The sequence below is a fragment of the Chelon labrosus genome, assembly GCF_963514085.1.
Source record: "Chelon labrosus genome assembly, chromosome: 6".
NCBI classification, from domain to species: domain Eukaryota; kingdom Metazoa; phylum Chordata; class Actinopteri; order Mugiliformes; family Mugilidae; genus Chelon; species Chelon labrosus.
Genome location: NC_140342.1, coordinates 1,309,718 through 1,332,635, shown reverse-complemented (window position 1 = coordinate 1,332,635; position 22,918 = coordinate 1,309,718). Strand labels below are relative to the sequence as shown.

At 42.8% G+C, this 22,918-nt stretch overlaps 1 protein-coding gene across 1 annotated transcript; it reads left to right on the top strand.

Annotated features, from left to right (window-relative positions):
• Positions 1-5,893: 5,893 nt before the first annotated feature.
• On the top strand, positions 5,894-9,945 carry LOC311488961 (GTPase IMAP family member 9-like). Its single transcript, XM_084545832.1, has 2 exons — positions 5,894-5,964; positions 8,819-9,945. Exons 1-2 carry the CDS (start codon positions 5,943-5,945, stop codon positions 9,706-9,708), a joined length of 912 nt encoding a protein of 303 aa, XP_084401958.1. The 5' UTR covers positions 5,894-5,942; the 3' UTR covers positions 9,709-9,945.
• Positions 9,946-22,918: the final 12,973 nt, after the last annotated feature.

The following is a 22,918-nucleotide window of genomic DNA, read 5'->3' as shown; positions in this document are numbered from 1 at the left end:
TGTGGGCACTGGCAAAAAGTCGCTGCTGTTTGCGTACTTTTCATTTAAGGTCCGCTAGCCCTTGCAGCTTCAGTATACTTCTCGTATTTAGCTTTGTGCAACGTGTAGCGGCAACTTAAATTGAAATCTTTCATGGCAGATAATGTCTCTAAGCAGACTAAGCACATATTTGCTTTTAAATTCTATGAACAGATAATCTTTTTCCCATTTCACCTGAAACACACACACGATTTTCTCGATCAAACTTTCTCTCTCTTCCGCTCTTAGCCAGGCGCAACGTCTCTTCTTCACCGGTGGAGAAGACCGGTGGAAGCGTTATCAAAAATTAATCGAAGGGCCACTTCGAGTGAGGTTGCGGGCCGTGTGTGGTCCCCGGGCCGCCAGTTGCCCATCCCTCTCCTACACTATAGTGTGCTGGGGCAGCAAGGTGAACACAGCTGATGCCAACAGACTCAACAAGCTTATCAGGAAAGCTGGCTCTGTCCTGGGAGTGGAGCTGGAGTCTTTGGTGTATGCTTCTCACTCCCTGCCCACCACGCTGAGGTAGCTGCTGAGACTATTGGTCCAAGGCAGAATGCCAGGGGACGTCTTTCCTACCGATGTCCGTTAGATTATAAAACTCTCCTTCCCTTTCAGTGGGCAGGAGAGTTCATTTGTTCAGAAGTAATGCAATACCTTTTTATTGCTGCTCGTATTTCTTAGGGTTTGTAAAAGTGTATTGCAATGTTGCTTTCTCTACTGTAATTTGCTCTTTAAACTTTAAACTTTAAACTGTGTGTCCCTCTCCCCTCCCAGGTAGGAGTGGATAACTGCAGGAGGCAATGAAGGCAGTCTTCATTGCCTCCTGCAGTTATCCACTCCTACCTGAATGAACATTTCCAACCTGCCTATGATTCCTCTTATATTCTCAAACTAACATCATCAGCTATATGTTGTATTTGTATCATCATCAGATTCTACTTTAGTCAGATATATCTATCTATAACAGATGTATGTTTATCTCATTTTCCTCCTGTTCTCTTCTCTCTTTTCTGTCTCTACCTGGCCAGCCTTAAGCATATGGGTCCCTCCATATGAGCTGGGTTCTGCTCAAGGTTTCTTCCTGTTAAAAGGCTTTTTTCCTTTCCAGGGGGCGTTTTTCCTTTCCAGGAACAAGCGGTTACAGAAGATGAATGAATGAATTGAAAGTTTTATCTCTTTAAGTCTTGTCTCATCTCATCTCATCTTATAATAATTAAGTGTGACTGAAACATCTAATTGAGTGAAAACATACACCATTTTGGAAGCAGAGAAGAAGAGGAGGAGTAAAATTATGACTTTACCTTTAATAATATTTACCAATTATTTCATTTTTTAACCTTATTCTCCTCATGGTACACATTATTCACATTTCTATTTGTGAAATGGTTTTATTTGTTCATTTTCCTAACAACTTTTCTGCAAATTGTGACAATATTCTAAAACGTATTGTTTGATGGCATTGTGTTGAGTTAGTGTATTTTAAAAAACCCTTCACCAAAAGAACATCTGAGTGAAAGTAGTTGTTGAATTTGAATTTGGCAGGAGTTCTGTGACTTGTAAGTACTATCTAGAAATACCCTTTCTAATCATCAGTAACTTGTAAAATAGGGCAACAGGTAGCCTAGTATCAATGAAGACACATTTCATGGGACTATACCTTTCTGTGGTTAGATATAAAATACATTTAAATTCATTACAAGATATTTTTGTAACAAGAAACAAACACTGTTTTATTTTTCTTGACCATGCTGTCAGACACTTACAATTATGAAGCATTCATTGACTGCCCTCCCCTAAATAACCCATCAAAAACAAAGCCTGATTGGATAGGCCTTGGCAGACAAACAAAATGTCACTGGGTCAGGAGTATTTTATAAGCAAAGTGGAAAATTGGATTGGGTGGACTTCAGTTTTACTAATCCTTAACAGCTGTCTGTTGTTGATGGTTGGCATACTTTTTCCAGGCCATAGTATAAATGATACACTCTATATCAACAATACAATCATTTTTTTAATTGCCCATGTTGTTCATAATCATGACTTAAATACAGATTTGATTAAGATTTGATTACATTTTCAGACTTTCGATTTTGCAAATTCATACATAAAAGCAAATAATTCCAAAATGTCCATTGCCTCCACTTTTTCACACCACTCGAGCTTTGTTTTTTCCTGATGCTCAGTATTCCAGTCCTGACAAACAAACCAACCATATGACAGCCTTCAAATTTTCACATAGTCTGTCGGATATTAAATCCCTTTTCACAGATTTATTTAATTACTTTTCATACATTTTCACAATGCCTTCAGCTAAGGGTCAGAATTCTAATGAGACATCAATATGGCACACCATTTGGTTTCAAATGCAGCTCCCCCTCTTTCCCTGTTTAATATGTCACTGTATTATATTTTGCTGGAGGTTCTTTTGTCCAGAGTTGTTCTGCTGTCAAAAACAAAAGAAGACAAAAATACAAAAATACAAACCAATACAAACCAAACTAACACACACAAAAAACACACACACCAGAACATTGTACTGCTGCTACCAGTTAAGATGCTAACATTATTAATATGTCATTTGAGGGCATGGTGCTGATGTTTCCACGAACGGAATCATGTAGATTTTTCAGTCAGCAATTTAAGGTATAGAATCGGAGGACTGTGAAAATGTATTGTAGGTTCATTGTAGATGTAAGTCACCCTCTTTGGTGACTGAAAATGTAACTCTTAGCTGATGTATATATACATATTAGGGGTGTGCATCTCTCCAATATAAGACGATTCGATACGTATCTAGATACATGGGGTACAAAACGATTCAGGAAGGATACATTTTAAAAACAACCGATTCGATTCGATTCGGTAGGATTTGATCCGATCCGATCCGATCCGATTCGGTACGATTCGGTACGATTCAGTGCAATATGATGTAATCCGATGAGTCTGTGCAAATTCTCATTTGTCCAGGTCAAAGGCATCTCTAGGCAATTGAATCCGGTCAACTGGACTTGGTTTTTGTCTGTGAAGACGTTTCGCTCCTTATCCAAGCGGCTTCATCAGTTCGAGAGACTAGCAGTCCAGTTGACCTGATTCAATTGCCTAGAGAGTAATCCGATATAGTTCCTTGTTTAAAGTAGACATTTTACATTATGAATGTTCCTAAATCAATCCTAAAAATGTGATATTGTTTACCTTCATAGTGATAAGTTTAATAGAGTCTCGCGAGATTTTTGCGGGAAAGAGAGAGAGAAAGAGAATAAGCAAGCGGGGCTTCCAGCTGTATTGCTGATATACCGTAATTTCCGGACTATAAGCCGCTACTTTTGTCACTTGCTTTGGGCCCTGCGGCTTATTATGGATTTTTACAGCTAACGGTCACCAGGGGCGCACTATCATGGAAGCGCAGGAGCGAGACAGACAGTTTGCGCCAGGTAACGAGAGCAAAACAAACCAAGTGAGTCCAAATGCAGTACGAGAGCTGCTTTTAAGTTAAAGGCGATCGATCTGGCTGACTTTTCTGGTATAGTAGGCTGGTTATTTTGATACAGTAAACGGCCGTGTTACTGCACCTTTACTGCTGTGTTGGCTGTTTTAGAAAAAGATGCTGGTTATTTTGTTGAGCAGCGGGTTACTGCACTTTTGCTGCCGTGTTACAGGCAAGCACTTTTAAAAACGAATTAAATTTAGCCATTTAACGTCATTGCCTCGTCAAGCGTTGTAAGCCTTGTATTTTGTTATACTGCACTACGGTACTATGACTGCAGGAAGTGCGCTAGGAGCGCACCGTTGTATTATTTGAGCACTGCACGAATGCTGTTTGTAATGTCAAAGATGTGAAAGTTTGATCGATCGATTGATTGAAAGATTTATTGTGTTTCTCAAATGTAAATAAATGGGACGCTTTGCGTTTCCAAACAGTCATTTCTGTCCCGACGATCCCCTCCGTGGTAGAAGAAACCCTTACGGTAATTAAACATTAAAACACCAGCGGCTTGGGTGCGGCTTATATATGGAACAATCTGTAGTTTTCTCCAAAATTTAGCTGGTGCGGCTTATATTCAGGTGCACCTTATAGTCTGGAAATTACGGTAATAACCCGATTCATAACTTTGTAATCGGGCCATCGACCGGTTCGTGGTACATTTAGATCGGTCCAGGGGCTTGTGTATCGATGCACTCACATCTTTTAAATCAAAACCGATTTCCGATTCATATCGGTAATTTCTTACACCCCTAATACATATATACACACACACACACACACACACACACACACACGCATACTTACTTATGTCCTCTTTGGGGGCGCACATTTCAACACCCCCCCTTAGAAGACACCACTTTCTTTCATTTCAACCATCAATCCCTCTGTGTCCAACCAGTGCCCTTTCTGTGGTCTAAGGGAAACAACGTTTCACATTTTTAATGAATGTCGAAGGCTCACAGCGTTTTTTACTCTTTTAATGGAGGTTTTTGTTTTATTTAATGTAGTTTTTACCGCCACCCTATTTATTTATGGAGCAAGCCACAAGAAGAAAGACAAGAAAATGTGGCAGCTTTTAAACTTTATTATTGGAGAAGCGAAAATGGCCATTTATATATCGAGAAAAAACAAAATAGAAGGCCTGTCGAGTAGTGATGCAGCCTCAGTGTGGCGCTGTAACTTGCGCTGCAGACTGAGGCTAGAATTTAACTTTTATAAATCAATGAAAGACCTTAAAAGCTTCCGAGAAGTGTGGTGTCACAAAAATATCTTGTGTATTTGTTCTGAGGACAAACTAATTTTTGGAAATATGCTGAGAGATTAGGTGCTTTTTCTTTGAATTACTTTTGTTGTTTATCTATTCATTTATTTATTTATTTTTCATACATACTTTTTATGTACACAGTAATATAAACAAGAATCATCTCAGTTTGTGAAGAATTTGTCAAACATTTTGAATAAACGGTGGTTGTAAAAATCAAAAAATCTTCTTCTTCTTCGTCTTCTTCTTCTTCGTCGTCTTCTTCTTCCCCATCAATGAGCTCGCACCAGACAGGAAGTTAAATGCACAGAGGATCCGGTAGATTTCAAAATTAAACACAGTGGACAAACATCCGATCGTAACTCGTCACTTTGTCAACATTAGTTTCTCCCGCTGCCACGGAATAATGTGTTGATCAGCAAATCAACCTCCGACATGTAGTGGGCGAGGGTTTGATCCGTCAGACGGAGTGAAATCACAAGGGAGTCCTATGTGGAAACTGGGGCCACAGCTATGCTAGGCGATAGCAGCGTCTACAGCAACCAAAACGTTTCAGTTTCACATTATTCTGGCGAGATCTGAAAAATCTTCGCAACAACGAGCGAGCGAGTGATTATGTACATTCACTGAGTGAATATTATGAAAATAAAATATATATTTCTCGCTAGAAATATAATCAAAACGCATTTTTATGCAGAAACTAACTCAAAATATAGATTTTTTCACTAAAAATTTGAGAAATGTCCGCCATGTTTTTTGTTCTCGCGGCCGGAATCGTGAGAGTCACGTGACTTGGACGCAAAACCATAGGAAAAGAATAGGCAAAAAAAATGTAACAGTTATACGATTCAAGGGCCATTATTGTAACCCCTCTACGTTTTGGCACTTGGACCAACGTAGTCAGGGTACGTTTTTCTATGAGAGAGGCAAACAGTTGTGTCTTTCTACAAGGAGCCCAGGCCCAGTTTCATCATATTGACCACTCTAGCTTTATATTTAACTACATGGGACCTGGGTTACATAAATTTAATGACGTCTGTGGTGATAAGGACATCACATGATCAGAGGAGGAGACTATAAACTATAAAAAGCAGAATATAAAGCAGAGCTGATGAAAGTGAAAGTATTCTCCAGCAGAGAAGGACTTCACAGATCAGCCGACTGACAAACACAATCATGGAGACCAGAGTAGCTGAGTGTAAGTACATTTAAAGCTGTTGTGTTAATTTAGTTTTGAAGCTGTTTTCTATAATGAATTTAACTGAATAAACATGAAGCTGTTTAAATGTGATTTATTGATGTATTTTACTTCATGTGTTTGTTTTGTCTGATCCTGACGGTTCACTCAGATATTTATTCTCTAAATTATAAACTGTCTCCATGTTGGAGAGTTTCCAGCTGAGAATCAGGACTCAGTGGTTCTCCATTATTTTCTGTCACGCGTCCCCGAGAGGACAGAACCTGTGTTCCTGTGTTCTTCTACTACTAGGTAGAACAGGCAGTAGTTTGAGCTCTGCTGCCACCTAGTGAATAAAGACACTAATACTGACCCCCCCCCCCCCCCCCCCCCAACACACACACCAGTCATTCTTAAGGATGTCATAGCTGTCAAATGTTGGTGAATTGGAGCTGAGATCAGATTAATTTTATCATTAGTTATATCCTGTATATCCTCAGTCGTCTGGTTCTGTCTCTGCCAGCTCTGGGTCTGTATCGGCTTGATCTGCACATAACTTGATGAAGATGATAGTGTATATATATCAGAGGTTGCGCTAGACTTTTTCATTGTCGGTCATTTTGACTGACAAGGTCATAAAAATTCTGTCATAATCTATTTTTACCCGTCACTTTAATTATTTTTTAAACGATTATATATTATCATTTAAAATAAAGACAGCTAAGGGTCAGAATTCTAATGAGACATCAATATGGCACACCATTTGGTTTCAAATGCAGCTCCCCCTCTTTCCCTGTTTAATATGTCACTGTATTATATTTTGCTGGAGGTTCTTTTGTCCAGAGTTGTTCTGCTGTCAAAAACAAAAGAAGACAAAAATACAAAAATACAAACCAATACAAACCAAACTAACACACACAAAAAACACACACACCAGAACATTGTACTGCTGCTACCAGTTAAGATGCTAACATTATTAATATGTCATTTGAGGGCATGGTGCTGATGTTTCCACGAACGGAATCATGTAGATTTTTCAGTCAGCAATTTAAGGTATAGAATCGGAGGACTGTGAAAATGTATTGTAGGTTCATTGTAGATGTAAGTCACCCTCTTTGGTGACTGAAAATGTAACTCTTAGCTGATGTATATATACATATTAGGGGTGTGCATCTCTCCAATATAAGACGATTCGATACGTATCTAGATACATGGGGTACGAAACGATTCAGGAAGGATACATTTTAAAAACAACCGATTCGATTCGATTCGGTAGGATTTGATCCGATCCGATCCGATCCGATTCGGTACGATTCGGTACGATTCAGTGCAATATGATGTAATCCGATGAGTCTGTGCAAATTCTCATTTGTCCAGGTCAAAGGCATCTCTAGGCAATTGAATCCGGTCAACTGGACTTGGTTTTTGTCTGTGAAGACGTTTCGCTCCTTATCCAAGCGGCTTCATCAGTTCGAGAGACTAGCAGCAAGTCTGACTAGCCCGCAGACACAGACAAAAACCAAGTCCAGTTGACCTGATTCAATTGCCTAGAGAGTAATCCGATATAGTTCCTTGTTTAAAGTAGACATTTTACATTATGAATGTTCCTAAATCAATCCTAAAAATGTGATATTGTTTACCTTCATAGTGATAAGTTTAATAGAGTCTCGCGAGATTTTTGCGGGAAAGAGAGAGAGAAAGAGAATAAGCAAGCGGGGCTTCCAGCTGTATTGCTGATATACCGTAATTTCCGGACTATAAGCCGACTTTTTCATTGTCGGTCATTTTGACTGACAAGGTCATAAAAATTCTGTCATAATCTATTTTTACCCGTCACTTTAATTATTTTTTAAACGATTATATATTATCATTTAAAATAAAGACATATTCAATAGCATTTCCTTTTCATTGAAGTTTCATTAACTTTAAGTACTTTTTTCAGAACAGTATTTATTTTAAATGGTAACCAAAAAAAATAAATAAATAAAATTTCGGCTGCCGACACGTGTCCGTACTCGGAACGGGACTGCTAGCGTAAACAGCTCTTGGACGGTACGCACAAGCTTCCACTGTTAAGAGCAAAGGGGATGGATGACAGGCTCAGGCTCAGACTCAGAGGCAGAAACAGATCAGTTGGGAGAAATATGGATAATATTTACAGCCGATTAAACAAAAATTGCAGCAACTTTAAATGACCGTGGAGCAAACACAACCGCGTCATCATAGGTTATGGAAATAAAATTAGAACGCCAGTAATTTGAATTAAATTGTAATAAAGTTACACACGACCCACAACATAAATAACAAAGAGCATAGGCTCAGGAACGGATAACAAAAAATTATCCATCTGACGATTTTCAAGTGCAGCAGCTGGCTCAGTTAGTTGCATATACGGTGCGTAGAAGAAGATAACTTCTTCTCCACCATTGCATTTTGCATCTCGCCCACCGCCTAGAGGCAGTTCACACCTCCAGGGGTGTGCACCACACTTTGAGAATCCCTGGTCGATAGTTAGCTGCATAGGTTCAGTGTGATCAGAGTACCAGGAAATCGTGCACCGACAAAAGTTCCGAGATGTTTGGAACGTAAACTTCGACGAGAGAGAAGAGGCAATTAATAAGGTCACTCGCCACCAAGTGGTCAGGGTTGTGAACTGCAATCTGTCAAAATGACGGACGGCCTTCAGATTTTTCCGTCATATTTTAAAAAAACGGTCAATGACGGAAAATATTCGGTTAACGTGACCCCTGATATATATATATGTGTGTGTGTGTGTGTGTGTGTGGGTGGGTGTTCAAAAAGATTATTTTCAGAGAGCTGCAGATGAATTTAGACTTTACAGCATCTCTAATGTCTCTGTGAATTTTTCCAACAGATGCTGAACAGGAAAGAGAGATGAGGATTGTTCTTGTTGGGAAAACTGGAACTGGGAAGAGTTCAACAGGAAACACCATCTTAGGAAGAAAGAAGAAAGAAGAAAGAGCTTTTAAATCCATACCGGGTATTTCTTCAGTAACTTCAGAGTGTCAGAAGGAGACAAGAGAGTTTGAAGGTCAGAGAGTGGCCGTGGTTGATACTCCAGGTCTATATGACACCAGAAAAACTGAAACAGAAAAAAAAAAAGAAGTGATAACAGAGATCACTAGATGCATCTCATTCTCTGCTCCTGGTCCTCATGTGTTCATGGTGGTGATCAGTATAAACAGATTCACAGAAGAAGAAGAGGAAACAGTGAAACTCATCCAGAAGATCTTTGGAGAAGCAGCAGCTCGTTACACGATTGTGTTGTTCACCCGTGGAGATGATCTGGAGGAAGAAGATGTCTCCATAGAAGAAATGATCGGAGGAAACAAAGCTCTCAATGGCTTCATTAAACAGTGTGAAGGAGGATATCATGTCTTTAACAACAGAGATAAAGATCCATCTCAGGTCAGAGAGCTGCTGAAGAAGATCAACTCAATGATCCAGATCAATGGAGGAAGTTACTACACCAACGAGATGTTCAGAGAGGCTGAGAAAGCCATAGAAGAAAAGAAGGAAAAACTACTGAAGAAAAATCCAGACATGACGCCTGGAGCCGCAAGAAAAGAAGCTGAGAAAGACAACAAATTTATTTCTGATGGCAAACTTATTGCCATAAGTGCTGTAGTTGGAGCTTCTGTTGGAAGTGTTGCAGGTCCAGTGGGAATTGTAGTTGGAGCTGGAGTGGGAACTGTAGTGGGAGGTGTAGCTGCGCTAGTGAGAGATGATTGTGTTATACAGTGATTCATTAGCTGCAGCTCATTAATCACAGTAACTAAGTTTTATTTGAGTCTTTATGTTTATGATCATCTTCACTAACTGTGAGCTTCTTAATGTCAGTAACAATTATTCATCATGTGATTAATGAGACCAAGCTCTGCTGTCTTAACCTTCAACTGTCCTGAGATTACTAATGTTCTGATTGGATGATGATATCACATGTTCTTTGTGTCTTGTAATAAATCAACAAACCAAACACAATGTGCATTAAGACAGTTATTCATTAACAGTGTTCCCTTTGATTAATGCTTTAAAACACAGTCACAAACATTAGAAGGAGCTGCTAAGATGGAGACAACCACAGACACCACACTGAGCTTCAAGTCTGCTCTTCAGGAGACATGTATGTGACGTCCAGGGGTGTCATCGATCTACTGCTGCGTTCAAATGGAACTGCTGAGCTGGTGGTCACGACATGGGAAGTCCTGTACACAAAATGCTTTGTTGTGTTGTGACGTCAACTATTGTGACATGTTGTGAGAACACTGTTGCTGATCAATGGTTTGCTTCTAAATCGTAAAAATATAAAAATAAAAATAATGTAAAAAAAAACTAATATTAAGTTCTACAGATTTTTCCTAAATTATGATCAAACAGCTTTAATAAGCCTTAAAACCACCTTAGAAAAACAAATGACTGGCAACTACAGCTGCCAAACAAAAACTCTAAATATTTTCACCGTTTAATTAAAGTAGGGTGAGGAACTTCAGTACAAATGAAATACACACCACTGTTGATTCTAAACCTTTATTTAATGTATTAAATTGTAAATTTACAATATCAACCAATTATTCACAAACAGTTCTTCAGAGCCCCCCATGAGGAACTGAAAAACTAAACGTTATATTTCTGTGATGAGATGTGATAAGATGTGAAAAACATAGAGATACATCTTGAGTCACTCTTAATTATGATTTATGGCCTTGAACTATTGATGACCCCCGTCAAGGGCTGTGTGGTGGGGGGGCGGGGGTGTGGGGGTGTGGAAATGGGGTGTGGAAGTAGGCGAAAGGGGCGGAGAGATGGGAGGATACGGAAATAGAGAGCGGAAGTCCCGCCCCCTCTACTTCCGGGTTATGGGACCTATCTTTCGAAAAAATATGAACGGCAGTCTATGGCGAAAGATAAATTATTTTCTGGTCCCGATCGACTTGTGCCTTGGATTATACATATGTTGTTTTTCAGAATAAAAAATGATTTTATATGTCAAGAATGTCACAGTTTGTCGCAAGATAGTTCAGTAAAACGCTATAGAAAATACGTAATTAAACGAACTACAAGTCCCGCATGCTGGCGCGTACAGAACCGACCAAAACTCCCTTCTGTAACTACAGCTCTCGACATGACCCGATTTATAATGATTTTCACCTCGTTTGATGCTTCTGCCTTCGTCCTGGAAGAAGACGGTAAAGCTCAACAAGGAGACAGCCATAGTTCTCTAGGGATCTCTAGAGAGATGTAGTTCACTAAGCGATCTCATACAAAACCTAATGTTGTTCAGCTTATTTACGTCAAATAATTTATCTCTTGACGTGAAAAATTATCTTTTAAATTCACACACATCATATGTGAAATTCATGCCACAATTCGATCGGGACCAGAAAATAATTATGATCTCTCCATAGACTGCCGTTCATATTTTTTCGAAAGATAGGTCCCATAACCCGGAAGTAGGGGGGCGGGACTTCGCCTCTCTATGACGTTATGGAGTGTAAAAGTAGGAAGGGGTGTGGAAATGGGGTGTGGAAGAGATAGGAGGATACCAGAAATGTGTGTTATGTAAAAGGATAAGTCGATGGAGGTCAAAGGTGAGCATATGAGAATACTTAGAGCCTTGCGTAATACTTGTAAGTGGCTCGATCCACTCTGGCCCTCTGCCACACACACACACACACACACACACACACACACACACACACACACACACTCTCTTCTGAGAAACTGCCACACACGCACGCGCGCACACACACCCCCATACTCCCCGGGAGACGTCCAAGGACAAGTCCGGACATGTTTAAGCGGGAGAGGATGAGTCCAGACATGTTTAACAGTATACAGTGATGTTATACAGTCACGTGATGCCAACCGAGTCCGCCCATGTTCTGAGCGCGGTGAAAAGCTAACGTTAGCTAAAGATAGTTTCAGTCGATGAGATCGTTTCGGTGCTTCATGCTTCAGTCCGAGCCAGATTTAAAAAAATAAATAAATAAAAATGAGCAAGAGAGCGTACACGTCCACGATCATTAGTGAGACGCCTGTGAGCGTCCTTCAGGAGGCCTCAGTGTGGAAGGCGCCAAGAAAACTGATGGTGTTTAAATGCAGATTTCAGCAGCCGCCGACGGAGCCGCTCCTGGAAGAGTGGGTTTTGGAGAGGGGTGAGAAATGGGGGTATTCTTTCAACTACCACACCGGTGAACTGTGTATGTATCACCTCTATCCGGGGCAAACCTTCGGTCCTGACACCCCGAAAACCATAATCACTTCAAATGACTGGGGAGTATTGAACGGCCTGGTGTCCAGATGCATGAGAGGCGAAACCGTTCCATCGTTTGTCCTGCTAGACGAAGAGGGAGAGGCCCATTTGAGGGAGAGGGAAGCCATCAAGCTCCATGAAGGAGAAGAAATCAGAAAAGTGATCAAGATAATATGGGAGACCAAATCCGACAGCTCCAGCAAATGGTTTTACTGAGTAAGTTTTGAGATGCATGGGAAGAAAACCCCCGCCGGTCACCTGGTGGTGGAGCGTTTCAACTCTGAAAACGGAGTATTTTTCAGGACGTTGCGTGTGCCGGTGTCGGAGTGGATGAAGATGCTGGACAAATCAGCCGATCGCATTACCGCTGTATTCCACGACTGTCGCTGCTGGAAAGACGTGACGATGATTAGAAAAAAACTTTCTCATCTGTTTTAGATTTTTTTTTGAAAAACTGAAACGCGGTCAAACAAGGCCACTCCCATCTCCCCGCCCACTTCCTTACCCGCCGCATAAAATTGCTCGCCCTTACCCCTAGCCTGAAGAAGACCACAACTTCGAGTCGGAGCATCATGTCTCTCGCGTTTGATTCACCTTGGACTCAGCCTTCATCTCCTCCCTTATCTCCTATTATAGAGGAAGATGAGGACCAGGCGTCCACATCGCCTCCATCTCCTGCGGTGGTCGTACAAGAGGAGAGATTGGCGGCCTGCCACTCCAAACCCTCGGATGAAGACCTACCAGACGGTTTGCTGTCTAACGTTTTCCAAGAAAACCTTAAAGCCGCCATCGTCCATCTGCTGAATATCACTCTGCACAAGTATCATCGTGAGATCTGCTTCGGCTGCCAGGTTAACCACCCCAGCCAGACGAACCATGAGTGTTTGTATGAGCCCTCGACCTTCTACACGACTCACTTTGCCCAGCTGATGAAGAAGCTCTGGACATCGCGCTTTATACCGGCCCTTCAGCAGCTGCTAACCGCGCTTTGTACCCCCGCTGATGAATCCAGAGTTCAAGGCGCCGCTGAAGCCATACTACACGAGCTGAAATCCTCTGACAACATCTTTGAAAAAATCAGTGAGCTCTACGATACGTTGAGAGGACGTGGTGAAAATAGCCCTACTTTGTAGGGTCTCCAATACCTGGAGAGGAACTGCGGGGAAAGGAGAGGAGTCTTAGAGAGAAATACGTTCTTACGGACATTTGAAAACAAGCAAAAAAATCCTCCAAAAAAAAAAAGTTAAACTAACTGCTCCTATATCTCTTATTTAGACGCATTTATTCTGTATGTGCATTTATCTTTAGAATACGTTGTGATATTTTGTATGTGCATTTATCTATCTTTGTTTTGTGTCATGGGTAATTGTTTGAGAGCACTGTTTAGGGCTGTGAAGGTGAGATACATCGTATGGGAACTATTGGCTATTCTACACCAGACCATCGCCAACAAAGTGAAGGATGTTAAAAAATGTGAACCAATAATTAATGATGTTGGATTTAATACGAGCTAAGGCTACAGAAGCTATATGGGAAGCGATGGTGCAAAAAACTGACGTTAATATCTGAAACCTCTGTGACTGAAACATTTAGCCGTCTGATCGGGTATATGACCGAAGGTTCACCCAAACTTGATGAGTTTCATCTGTTTACGCTTTACACTATGATCGTAGATGCCATGTCCCTTTACGTTTAAGACCATCAATGCGATGATATCTTTCATGTGTTGCAAAACTTGCACGGTGTTACACTGCGCAAATTCACAGCTCCGGTTTTAATCGAAGTCTGGGAGTTCGCGAAATATAAACCCCCTCGCTGTTAAGTCATGTTTTGTGTTCTGTTGTGAATAATAAACTATAAAGGTAGAAACAGTAAAGAGGTCTCTGTCATTCTTTAACGTTTGAAGGTGAAAGATGGAGAAAAGGGGAGACCGTCTGATGAAAAAGCTCTATTGTACACCTTCACATCCGGGTAGTTTTGGAGGAGTAGAACGTCTTCAGAGGGCTGTACAGGATGAAAGCGGGGTTAAAGTAAAAATTGATCGAGTAAAATAATTTTTATCGAAGCAGGATGCTTATACTCTACATAAACCCGCCAGGATACATTTTCCTAGAAACAGAGTATTTGTACCATGGCCCCTGAATCAATTTCAAGCGGATTTATGCGATATGCAAGCTTTATCAGAGTACAATGATGGGTATAATTATCTATTAACGGTCATCGATATTTTTTCAAAGAAGGCGTATGATAAAGCATTGAAGACCAAAAAGGGAAGCGAAGTGACTAAGGCGTTTGCCTCGGTGTTACGGGAGAGTAAAGTGCCTGAGAAAGTACAGACGGATGCGGGTAAAGAATTCTTTAACAAGACTTTTAAAGCTCTGATGAAGAAGCACGGTATTATCCACTTTGCCACCGCCAGCGATCTCAAAGCCTGCGTCGTTGAGAGGTTCAACCGTACGCTAAAGACTAGAATGTGGAGGTACTTTACGGCCAGAAACACACGTCGATACGTAGACGTTTTGCAGGAGCTGCTTAACCCTCCTGTTATGTTACGGGTCAAATTGACCCGTTTTAAAGTTTGAAGATCTAGGAAAAATAGTTAAAAGTATTTTTTCAGTATGAAACTTCTTCTGCTTGCCTTAATTAGTGTAATCAACATATAATATGAAAATGGTTCATCTCACATATTTGCAACCACCCCCTGCATGTTTATATCACATAGATACTGTTCGGGTCAATTTGACCCAGCAGTCAAACTGGAGGTAAAAGGGTGTCAGAAATGTCAGAGTATGTCTTTCTTTGCAACTGTGAGACATATTTCACCCCAATCACACACATACACACACCCCCACACACACACACACACACACACACACACACACACATACACACACACACGCACAGGTGCAGATGTTATGACTTTTGACGGGAACCATTTATGTTCTCGCGGGAAAACCCCACCCACATTCAGTGGACACTCAACAGGGGAGGGGCAAAACATATAAAAGATTCTCTGCATGGGAGTCCTACCAACATTACACTCTGTCAGGCAGATTTAGATGCGTATTTGGGGCTCCTCATCCTGGCTGGGGTCTATAAGTCAAAGGATGAATCGACCCTGAATATAGCCCTGCCTGTCTCTGCATCCCACAGACTCTGTGGGATGCAGAGACAGGCAGGGCTATATTTCAAGCCACAATGTCTCTGGAGACTTTTCACATTTTCTCCAGAGTAATCCGATTTGATAATCGAGAGAAAAGGGCTGGTAGACGGGAGAGAGACAAGCTGGCAGCTATTAGGACAGTGTGGGACAAGTGGGTAGAGCAACTTCCACTACTCTACAACCCATGCCCTAATATCACAGTGGATGAAAGGCTGGTGGCATTCAGAGGTCGCTGCCCATTTAGGCAATACATGACTTCCAAACCAGCTAAATATGGGATAAAAATCTGGGCAGCATGTGATGCAAACACCAGCTATGCACTGAACATGCAGGTTTTATATATTGGTCTTTCAAAAGTAATAAAGTAGTGAAACATTAAAAAAAAGTTTGAACATGTATTTTTTTTTAATGAAAAACGAGTGAATTATCCCAATTGAACCATTACCTGTTAGAGGTAAGGAACACCATTGCACTAAATATTGATAGAATAATTAGTAATGGAGTTAGTAATGAAATATTCACACTGCTTGTTAGGATTTTTTTGGTTTCAGACATCTTTTGGGTAATTAATCATGCACCGGGTCAAATTGACCCAGGAACACCATTGCTGTTCCTGACAAACGAACATAACAGGAGGGTTAAAAGTTATAACGAGAGCTATCATAGCAGTATAAAAATGAAGCCGAATGACGTCACAAGCGAGAACACCCCCGTCGTATTTCAAAACTTGTACGGGACATTTCCGTTTTGTCGAAAAAACACTTTGAAGATGAATTTAAAAGAGGGTGACGTGGTGAGGATTTCCAAACTCAGGGGGGTGTTTGACAAAAAGTATGAGCAGAGTTACACGGATGAGCTGTTTACCGTATCGGAATGTATCCCGCGACTTCCAGCGGTGTACAAAGTAAAAGATTATGACGGTGAGCTTATCGACGGAACCTTTTACAAGATCGAACTACAAAAAGTGACCGTGACTGAGGACAAGCCGTATCAGGTGGAGGAGATTCTGGATGAGCGTTTTAGTCGAGGTAAAAAATACGTCTTGGTGCGTTGGAAAAACTGGCCTGAAAAATTTAATAGCTGGGTAGCCGCCAGTCAGCTCATCGATGTATAAACTCAACGCACACCTCAGTTTTCATATCACAAAGAGTCATGGAAGCCAGAACAGAAGAGGGTTTTTATGTGACTTTACCTTCTAACGCCAGTCTCAGTGTGTTTCCTGAAAACACTATCGGGAGCTACCGAGTGGATTTAGCGCAGCATCTCCACTTGGAGGGTCCTTGGCAAGTGGCTCTGACGGAGATTTCCTACCCGCACACGTGGTATAATGCTCCCGAGGACCAGTGTGTTTTTCACTGGATCGACACGTGGCAGCATGGAGCCCTGGAGATGAATGCGCCTGTGAACCATTTAACCGAAAAAAAATTTACCCTGCACACCGAACGTTTTGAAAGCGGATATTACGGTGACAAAGAGCGCATCATGAAACAGATAAACGCGTGTATGAAGGACATGCAAAGCGACATTACTCTACAATATAATGATTGTAGACAGAGGTTTCAGTGGTTAGGCAGCGGTCGCTATAGATTACGTTTTTTCCCGCCGATGGCCTACATGTTAGGATTAAAATCCGGCGAGTGGTTCACGTGCGGCCAACGAAAAAAGTCTCCTCACCTCGCTGATATAAAAGCGGGTTTTTATCATATGTTCTGTTATAGCTACGTGGTGCAGCATCAGGTGGTGGGTGACGCTTACGCTCCGCTCTTACGAACGATTCGAATTGACGGGAAATTTGAAGATGTTGTGACACAGTCCTTCAGCCCCGCCTACTACGTACCGGTAGCGAAAAGACACATTGAAAACATCAGCGTCGAACTCAAGAACGATCAGAACCAACCGATAAATTTCAAGTTCGGCAAAGTGATTGTGACTTTACATTTTAAACCGATTAAAACACGGCCCTGAAAATGGTGGTGGCGGAAGCTCATCCCGACCTTTATCGATTCGTAAGTTATTATGAAGATCAAGTGGGGAGCGGGCTGCCTGGGTTCCATGGAGCCCCCGTGATGTACGGTAAGGGGCTGGGGTCCATATTTTCAAAACTATTTAGGTTTGTGACTCCGCTGGTCAAAAAAGGTTTTACCATCGCCAAGCCTCATCTTAAAAACGCTGCCAAAAACATCGCATCGGACGTAGTCAGCAGGGTCGTGCAGCGCGTGAGAGGTCCAGAGGGGGAAAATCAAGAAGGATCGGGAATTATGCTTCTCGCTCGACGAGCAGGAAAGAGACCCCCCGGACGTCGCGTAGCAGCTCATAAAAAGCGTGAGCCAGCCGCTTGTACTAAATCAGTGCGGAGACGAAGGGCTAACAGAAGGAAGTCTGAAGATATATTCTCCTGAAGATCATGGCTCTTTTACATCACAAATCGCCGGAATGCAGCATGACGGAGCTGGACTTATTCGCGGCTCTGGCCACACAGATGTCGATCGAGCAGAGCCAGTATACAGAGATTTCCCCTCTATCGGCTCTCACAGACGCCGGCCTCATTGAATTTTTCATCCCTGGTGATGGAGAGAAATACCTGGATCTCACCAACACTCTGCTTCTCCTGCGTCTGCAAATTATTAACGAGGACGGGACACACTCGGCGCAGGATGCTCGTGTGGGCGTGATCAACTATCCCCTCAATACCATTTTCTCTCAGGTCGACGTGACCCTGGGAGATAGATTAATCTCCCAATCCAGCGCCACACACCCCTACAGAGCTATGATCGAAACTCAGTTCAGCGTCAAAAAGTCAGTTCAGCGCCGGGTTGTTTTACAAAGACACAGCCGGTTTTATGGATTCAACCGTGACGGCGGCCAACGGTCCCAATAGGGGCCTGGTTAAAAGGGCCCAGTTTAGCGCCGCCTCGAGCGAGTTTCAAGTGTTGGGGCCCCTGCACGCGGACATCTTCTTTAGCGAGAAACTTCTTCTGAACAACATCGACTTGCGCGTTAAACTGACCCGAGCGAGCGACGCTTTCTGTCTGATGAGTCAGCCCAACGCCGACTTCCGTCTAAAAATACTGGGAGCTTCTCTGTTTGTGAAAAAAGTAACCGTTTCCCCCGCAGTACGTTTAGGTCATTCAGCGGCTCTGATGAAAGGCAACACCCTCTACCCCTTGTCAAGAATCAATGTGAAAACCTACTCTATTCCTTAAAACTCCAGACTGTGCAATCAGGAGAAGCTGTTTCTGGGCGTCATGCCTAAATACGTTGTTTTAGGCATGGTGAACCACAACGCCTTCACCGGAAGAAAAGATCTCTCGCCTTTCAACTTTTCCCACAACGACGTGGAGTATCTGGCTCTGTGTCATAACGGCAGGCAGATCCCATCCAAAGCTTTCCAACCCCGATTTAACAGCGGCATTGCCGTGAGAGAATTTTATAATCTGTTCACCGCCACCGGGAGACATCTGAAGGATTTACCTCTGTCTATCGACCGCGAAGATTTTGAAAGAGGTTATACTTTATTTGTTTTCAATCTGAGCGCCGACGAGGACGTCGGGGCTCTTTCCCCAGTATCCAGCGGTAGTTTGAGGCTGGAAATGAGATTCCGAGTTCCCTTACCTCACACCCTCACCCTCATCATCTACGCCTGTTACGATTCCATTCTGGAAATCAATTCAAAACGACAAGAAAACTGTTCACGGGCCCGCGGGTTAGTCACAGAGGTCTCGGGAATATTAAGCTCTGACAGAGTCATGAGAAACTCTGTCCATCCGTCGGGAGGCTGTTCATTCACTTTCTTATAGGAGCTGGTCAGATGTTTGACCAGATCGAGCATATGAGATCCTCTCACAGTTTTCCCTCTGTAGATAAATTCACCTTTCGGCGTCCAGCCACTGTCGCTCTTGGATAGTTTTTTCATCACATACTCGGCATTTTTACGACTGCGAGTCGGCAGACTTTTTAAAACATCTTCCTCCTCCTCCCCCCTCCCTCCTTGCAGCTCCACATTCTCCCCCTGATGCAGCTCCTCTCGTGGCAGACTCAGAGTTATCGGTTGAACTTCTTTCTCCCCTTGTCTGGCGAGGCTGACATAGCGCTGGAGCAGAGCATTGCACTTCTTCATTTTTTTCATAAGGGTTAATATCTCTCTCATCTTTTCATCCAAATCTTGCTGGGCCGTTTGTCTGATGGTGCTGCCTGTAGCCGCTGTCGGCTGACTCAGCCGGTTTAACTGATGCGGCGACACCAGAAACATTTTCTGGGTCGCCTTCAGAGCCATGGGGAGTAGAAAAAAGGCCTATCGTCGTCTAGCAAAACCTCCTATCAATTCCCCTATAATAGGAATGGCCGCTCCTAGCAGAGGTAAAAGGAAGCCTCCTGTTTGTTGTAACACCCTGCGTTTGCGCTTCACGCAGGTTTTCTTATCGGCGATGATTCTTTTTAATTTCTGATATTGCTGCGTAGAAAGGGGTATATTTCCCTTCAAAAGATTGAATGCAATCTCACACAGCGACTGGAGAAGATCTGGGGAGCAGCTCCTTAAATTATCCTGACGTTTCTTCGGTGTGGCCTTGGACAGAACTTTAAGTAAGGGGCCGTTTCTTTTCAGACGAGCATTTGTCATGGTTCTTTCTGCAAGTACACAATAGGCCACTCATGGGGTAGTAACCCCGCTCTCAGTCTGAACCGGTCTGGGCACCGGTGAGTTAAATCCAGTAATAAATAGGAGTGAGGCTGACTAGTGGCATCCTCTAAACTTTCTAAAAAGTATTTTTTTCTGGAGGGAAACATCTGTTGTGCTAATATATTCATCTGCAGTTTATCTCGCGGGTTTTTGAACAGTACTAAATAATTTGTGTTGAGACCGATGGTTCGGCTGAATTTACCTTGATGAAAAATATTCTGAGTGAGCATAACGATGATGCCGGTACTGGGTAAAAATTCTCGCCACCTCCGGATGATCAGAAACTTGAAAGATGACGTCGTCTAAAATAACCAAGTGTGTTTGATCGGTTGGAAAAAGAGTCTCATCTTCAAAAGAATCAGGTAATCCCTTGACAAACTTTATTTTTTTATTTTTCTTCTGCAGTTCCATATACAAAGGTTGAAAAGAAGTATAAATCCACACAATATTGTCAGGTACATCATTCATGACATGTTCACAGTTTTCCAAAACATTTTTTACAAAAACAGTTTTTCCACACCCGCTAGGCCCCACCACCAGACATGAAAGAGGCAATTGCAATCTGGGGTCAAACTCAATCTCCTCTCCTAGGGGTTTTGACATTTTTTTTTTTTTCTTTATTTTATTTTTATTTTCAATAACCAAAGGGTTCGGTTCGTCCGTCAGCCAAAAGACGCCTTTTGTCATACACCACCCTGAACTTCTTTTGGAATGAGGAATTTTTCAGACGGAAGCCTATTTTATCTCTCACAATGTTCTGCTGAGGCACCGTGATAACGGCGCCGTGGTCAGGATTTTGAATGTAACCCTCTACCAACTGTTTAATGCTGTCAAAATTGATTTCTTTACAGCTTTCTTGAGTCAGTGTGATTCCCTTAACACGCAAGGACACTTTACCCCCTCTGGTCTGATAGGCGTAACTTTTAGGCCCCGCCGCTGCAAACTCTTGGATGCTATCCCCACCCAGCTCGTCGGTCAGCTGTCCCAAGTAGTTACCCGTGGGAAGCGGGGTCTCTCCCTCTCTGACGATGTAGATTAAACTGTCCGTGTCGTAGTACAGAATCCGCTCAGGATTCTGCACCTTCTCCATGAAACTGTACAGAGTCAAACGAGCATAGGCAGTGGTAAATGCAGCGATGAAAATGTTGTTGCTTTTCCCGGGAGGGAGAATGTAACGCTCACCGTACCGCCACTGCACCATCACCACCTCGTCGTTCAGAAAGGCAAAATGCTTGACGACAGCTCGGTTCTCTGGGCAAACTTACCCCAAAAGCTGTTGAGACACAATTTGGCTATCTGTCTTTTAGCGGGGTTTGGATGGATTTTAGTCGGATCTAACTGGATACCCTGGTTCGCCTCGTAGTCTCTGACGTACCTGTCCCTGCTAGCCTCATCCGATGCCTCAGAGGGGTAGCCTGAAGCCTCCTGTTTCCCTTTCAAAAAGGTGTTGATGTAACCCTTAAAGATAGTGTCACTCTTTTTGTCAAAATGCCAGACTTCAGTTATTTCAGCGACGCGATATCCAGCATCTAGGGCTTTTGTGAATTCGGGGGTCGGCCAGGTGCCGGATAAAGCTCTGTCTTTCTCGCTATGCATGCACGAACCAGTTTGACTGTTTATTTCAGCGCACACGCGGCAGAGAGTAAACACCAGTTTACCTCGCTCAGTTTTGTAAGGCAGAATCGGCAGAAATAACCCTCGAGGAGGATGCACAACGGCTTTGATCAGACCAAAGTACACACGCGGATCTTTAAAATCCCGACGGATAATTTCAGGGTGGCCGAGAGGGTACTCAAAGTGTGCGTTGACATAGGGGTACAAGGATGTGACGTCCACGTAACGAACCTGCTCAGTGTCACTCGCCGTGTACCTCAGACGGAGGGGACCAGTTCTACCTCCAAACAGCGCATCGCGAGGCTTTAAAGGCTGCGGAGTGCGATGATGACTCAGGAACTGTTTCACTCGATCGTCAGACTTTGTCATGCGGGTCCAGTCATGCTCCCATATGAACTGTACCGAGACCTTTAGCTTAGACCGCAGGTTTAACAGCTTTTCTTGCCAGGCCGAGTGGAGCTGCTCAAAGGGAGTCTTTGTCAGGGGGTTAACTTCATGGGGCGAGAAACACTTGGGACACCCGTGAAAGAAACAGCCGAGAAATTCCCACACCTTTTTTACACCGTCAATTTCTGCATACCCGTCTACAACATATTTCCCCAGCCTCTTCTCACCTCCGTTGAGAGCGTGTCGAATAGCGACGTTTTCGCTGTGTGAAATCCATTCTAACCACCGAATCCCCGCGTTCGAGTAGTTTTTGAATTGGCGGTTGTAGTTATCAGTGGGCGGGAGAGCCAGAGTGTGGGGAGGGAGAAAGTTTGTTTTAAAAACTTTCATGCACGCGGAAGCAATCGTAATGCAGGTGAAAGGGTCGACGCGTGCTTCTTTGATGAATTCTTCCCGAAACTTTAAGCAAGACGCTGCTAGGATTTCTGTGTCTTTATCGCAATAAAGCACGGCCTCTTTTTTGAATATCAAATGTACAACCATCCTTGGTGGCGTACCAGGCTGTGAATTTTTTCATCGTCTCCGCCGACATTCTGTCTACGCCGTAGGCGTCTGGAGGTGGGTAAGATCCTACATAATGCAAGTGGGCCTCTGAACTGAAAAGGTGTGGGAAGAAACCTTTGCTTAATTCGTCGTCGTCGCGCAGGCCGATCTCAACATCCAGACCCATGGCTGCAGGCATGTCTGCTAAGCGCATGGTTAAGAATGAGAGTGAGTCGATGTATGTTTGATGGAATGCCTCATCCACCATCTGCAACACCTTACTGCCTTGCATAATTATGCGGGGTGTCATACCTTG

Coding starts and splice junctions, on each gene's coding strand:
- LOC311488961 (XM_084545832.1), top strand. CDS start 5,943: ATGGAGACCAGAGTAGCTGAGT. Junction 5,965..8,818: donor GGAGACCAGAGTAGCTGAGT/GTAAGTACATTT, acceptor TTTTTCCAACAG/ATGCTGAACAGGAAAGAGAG.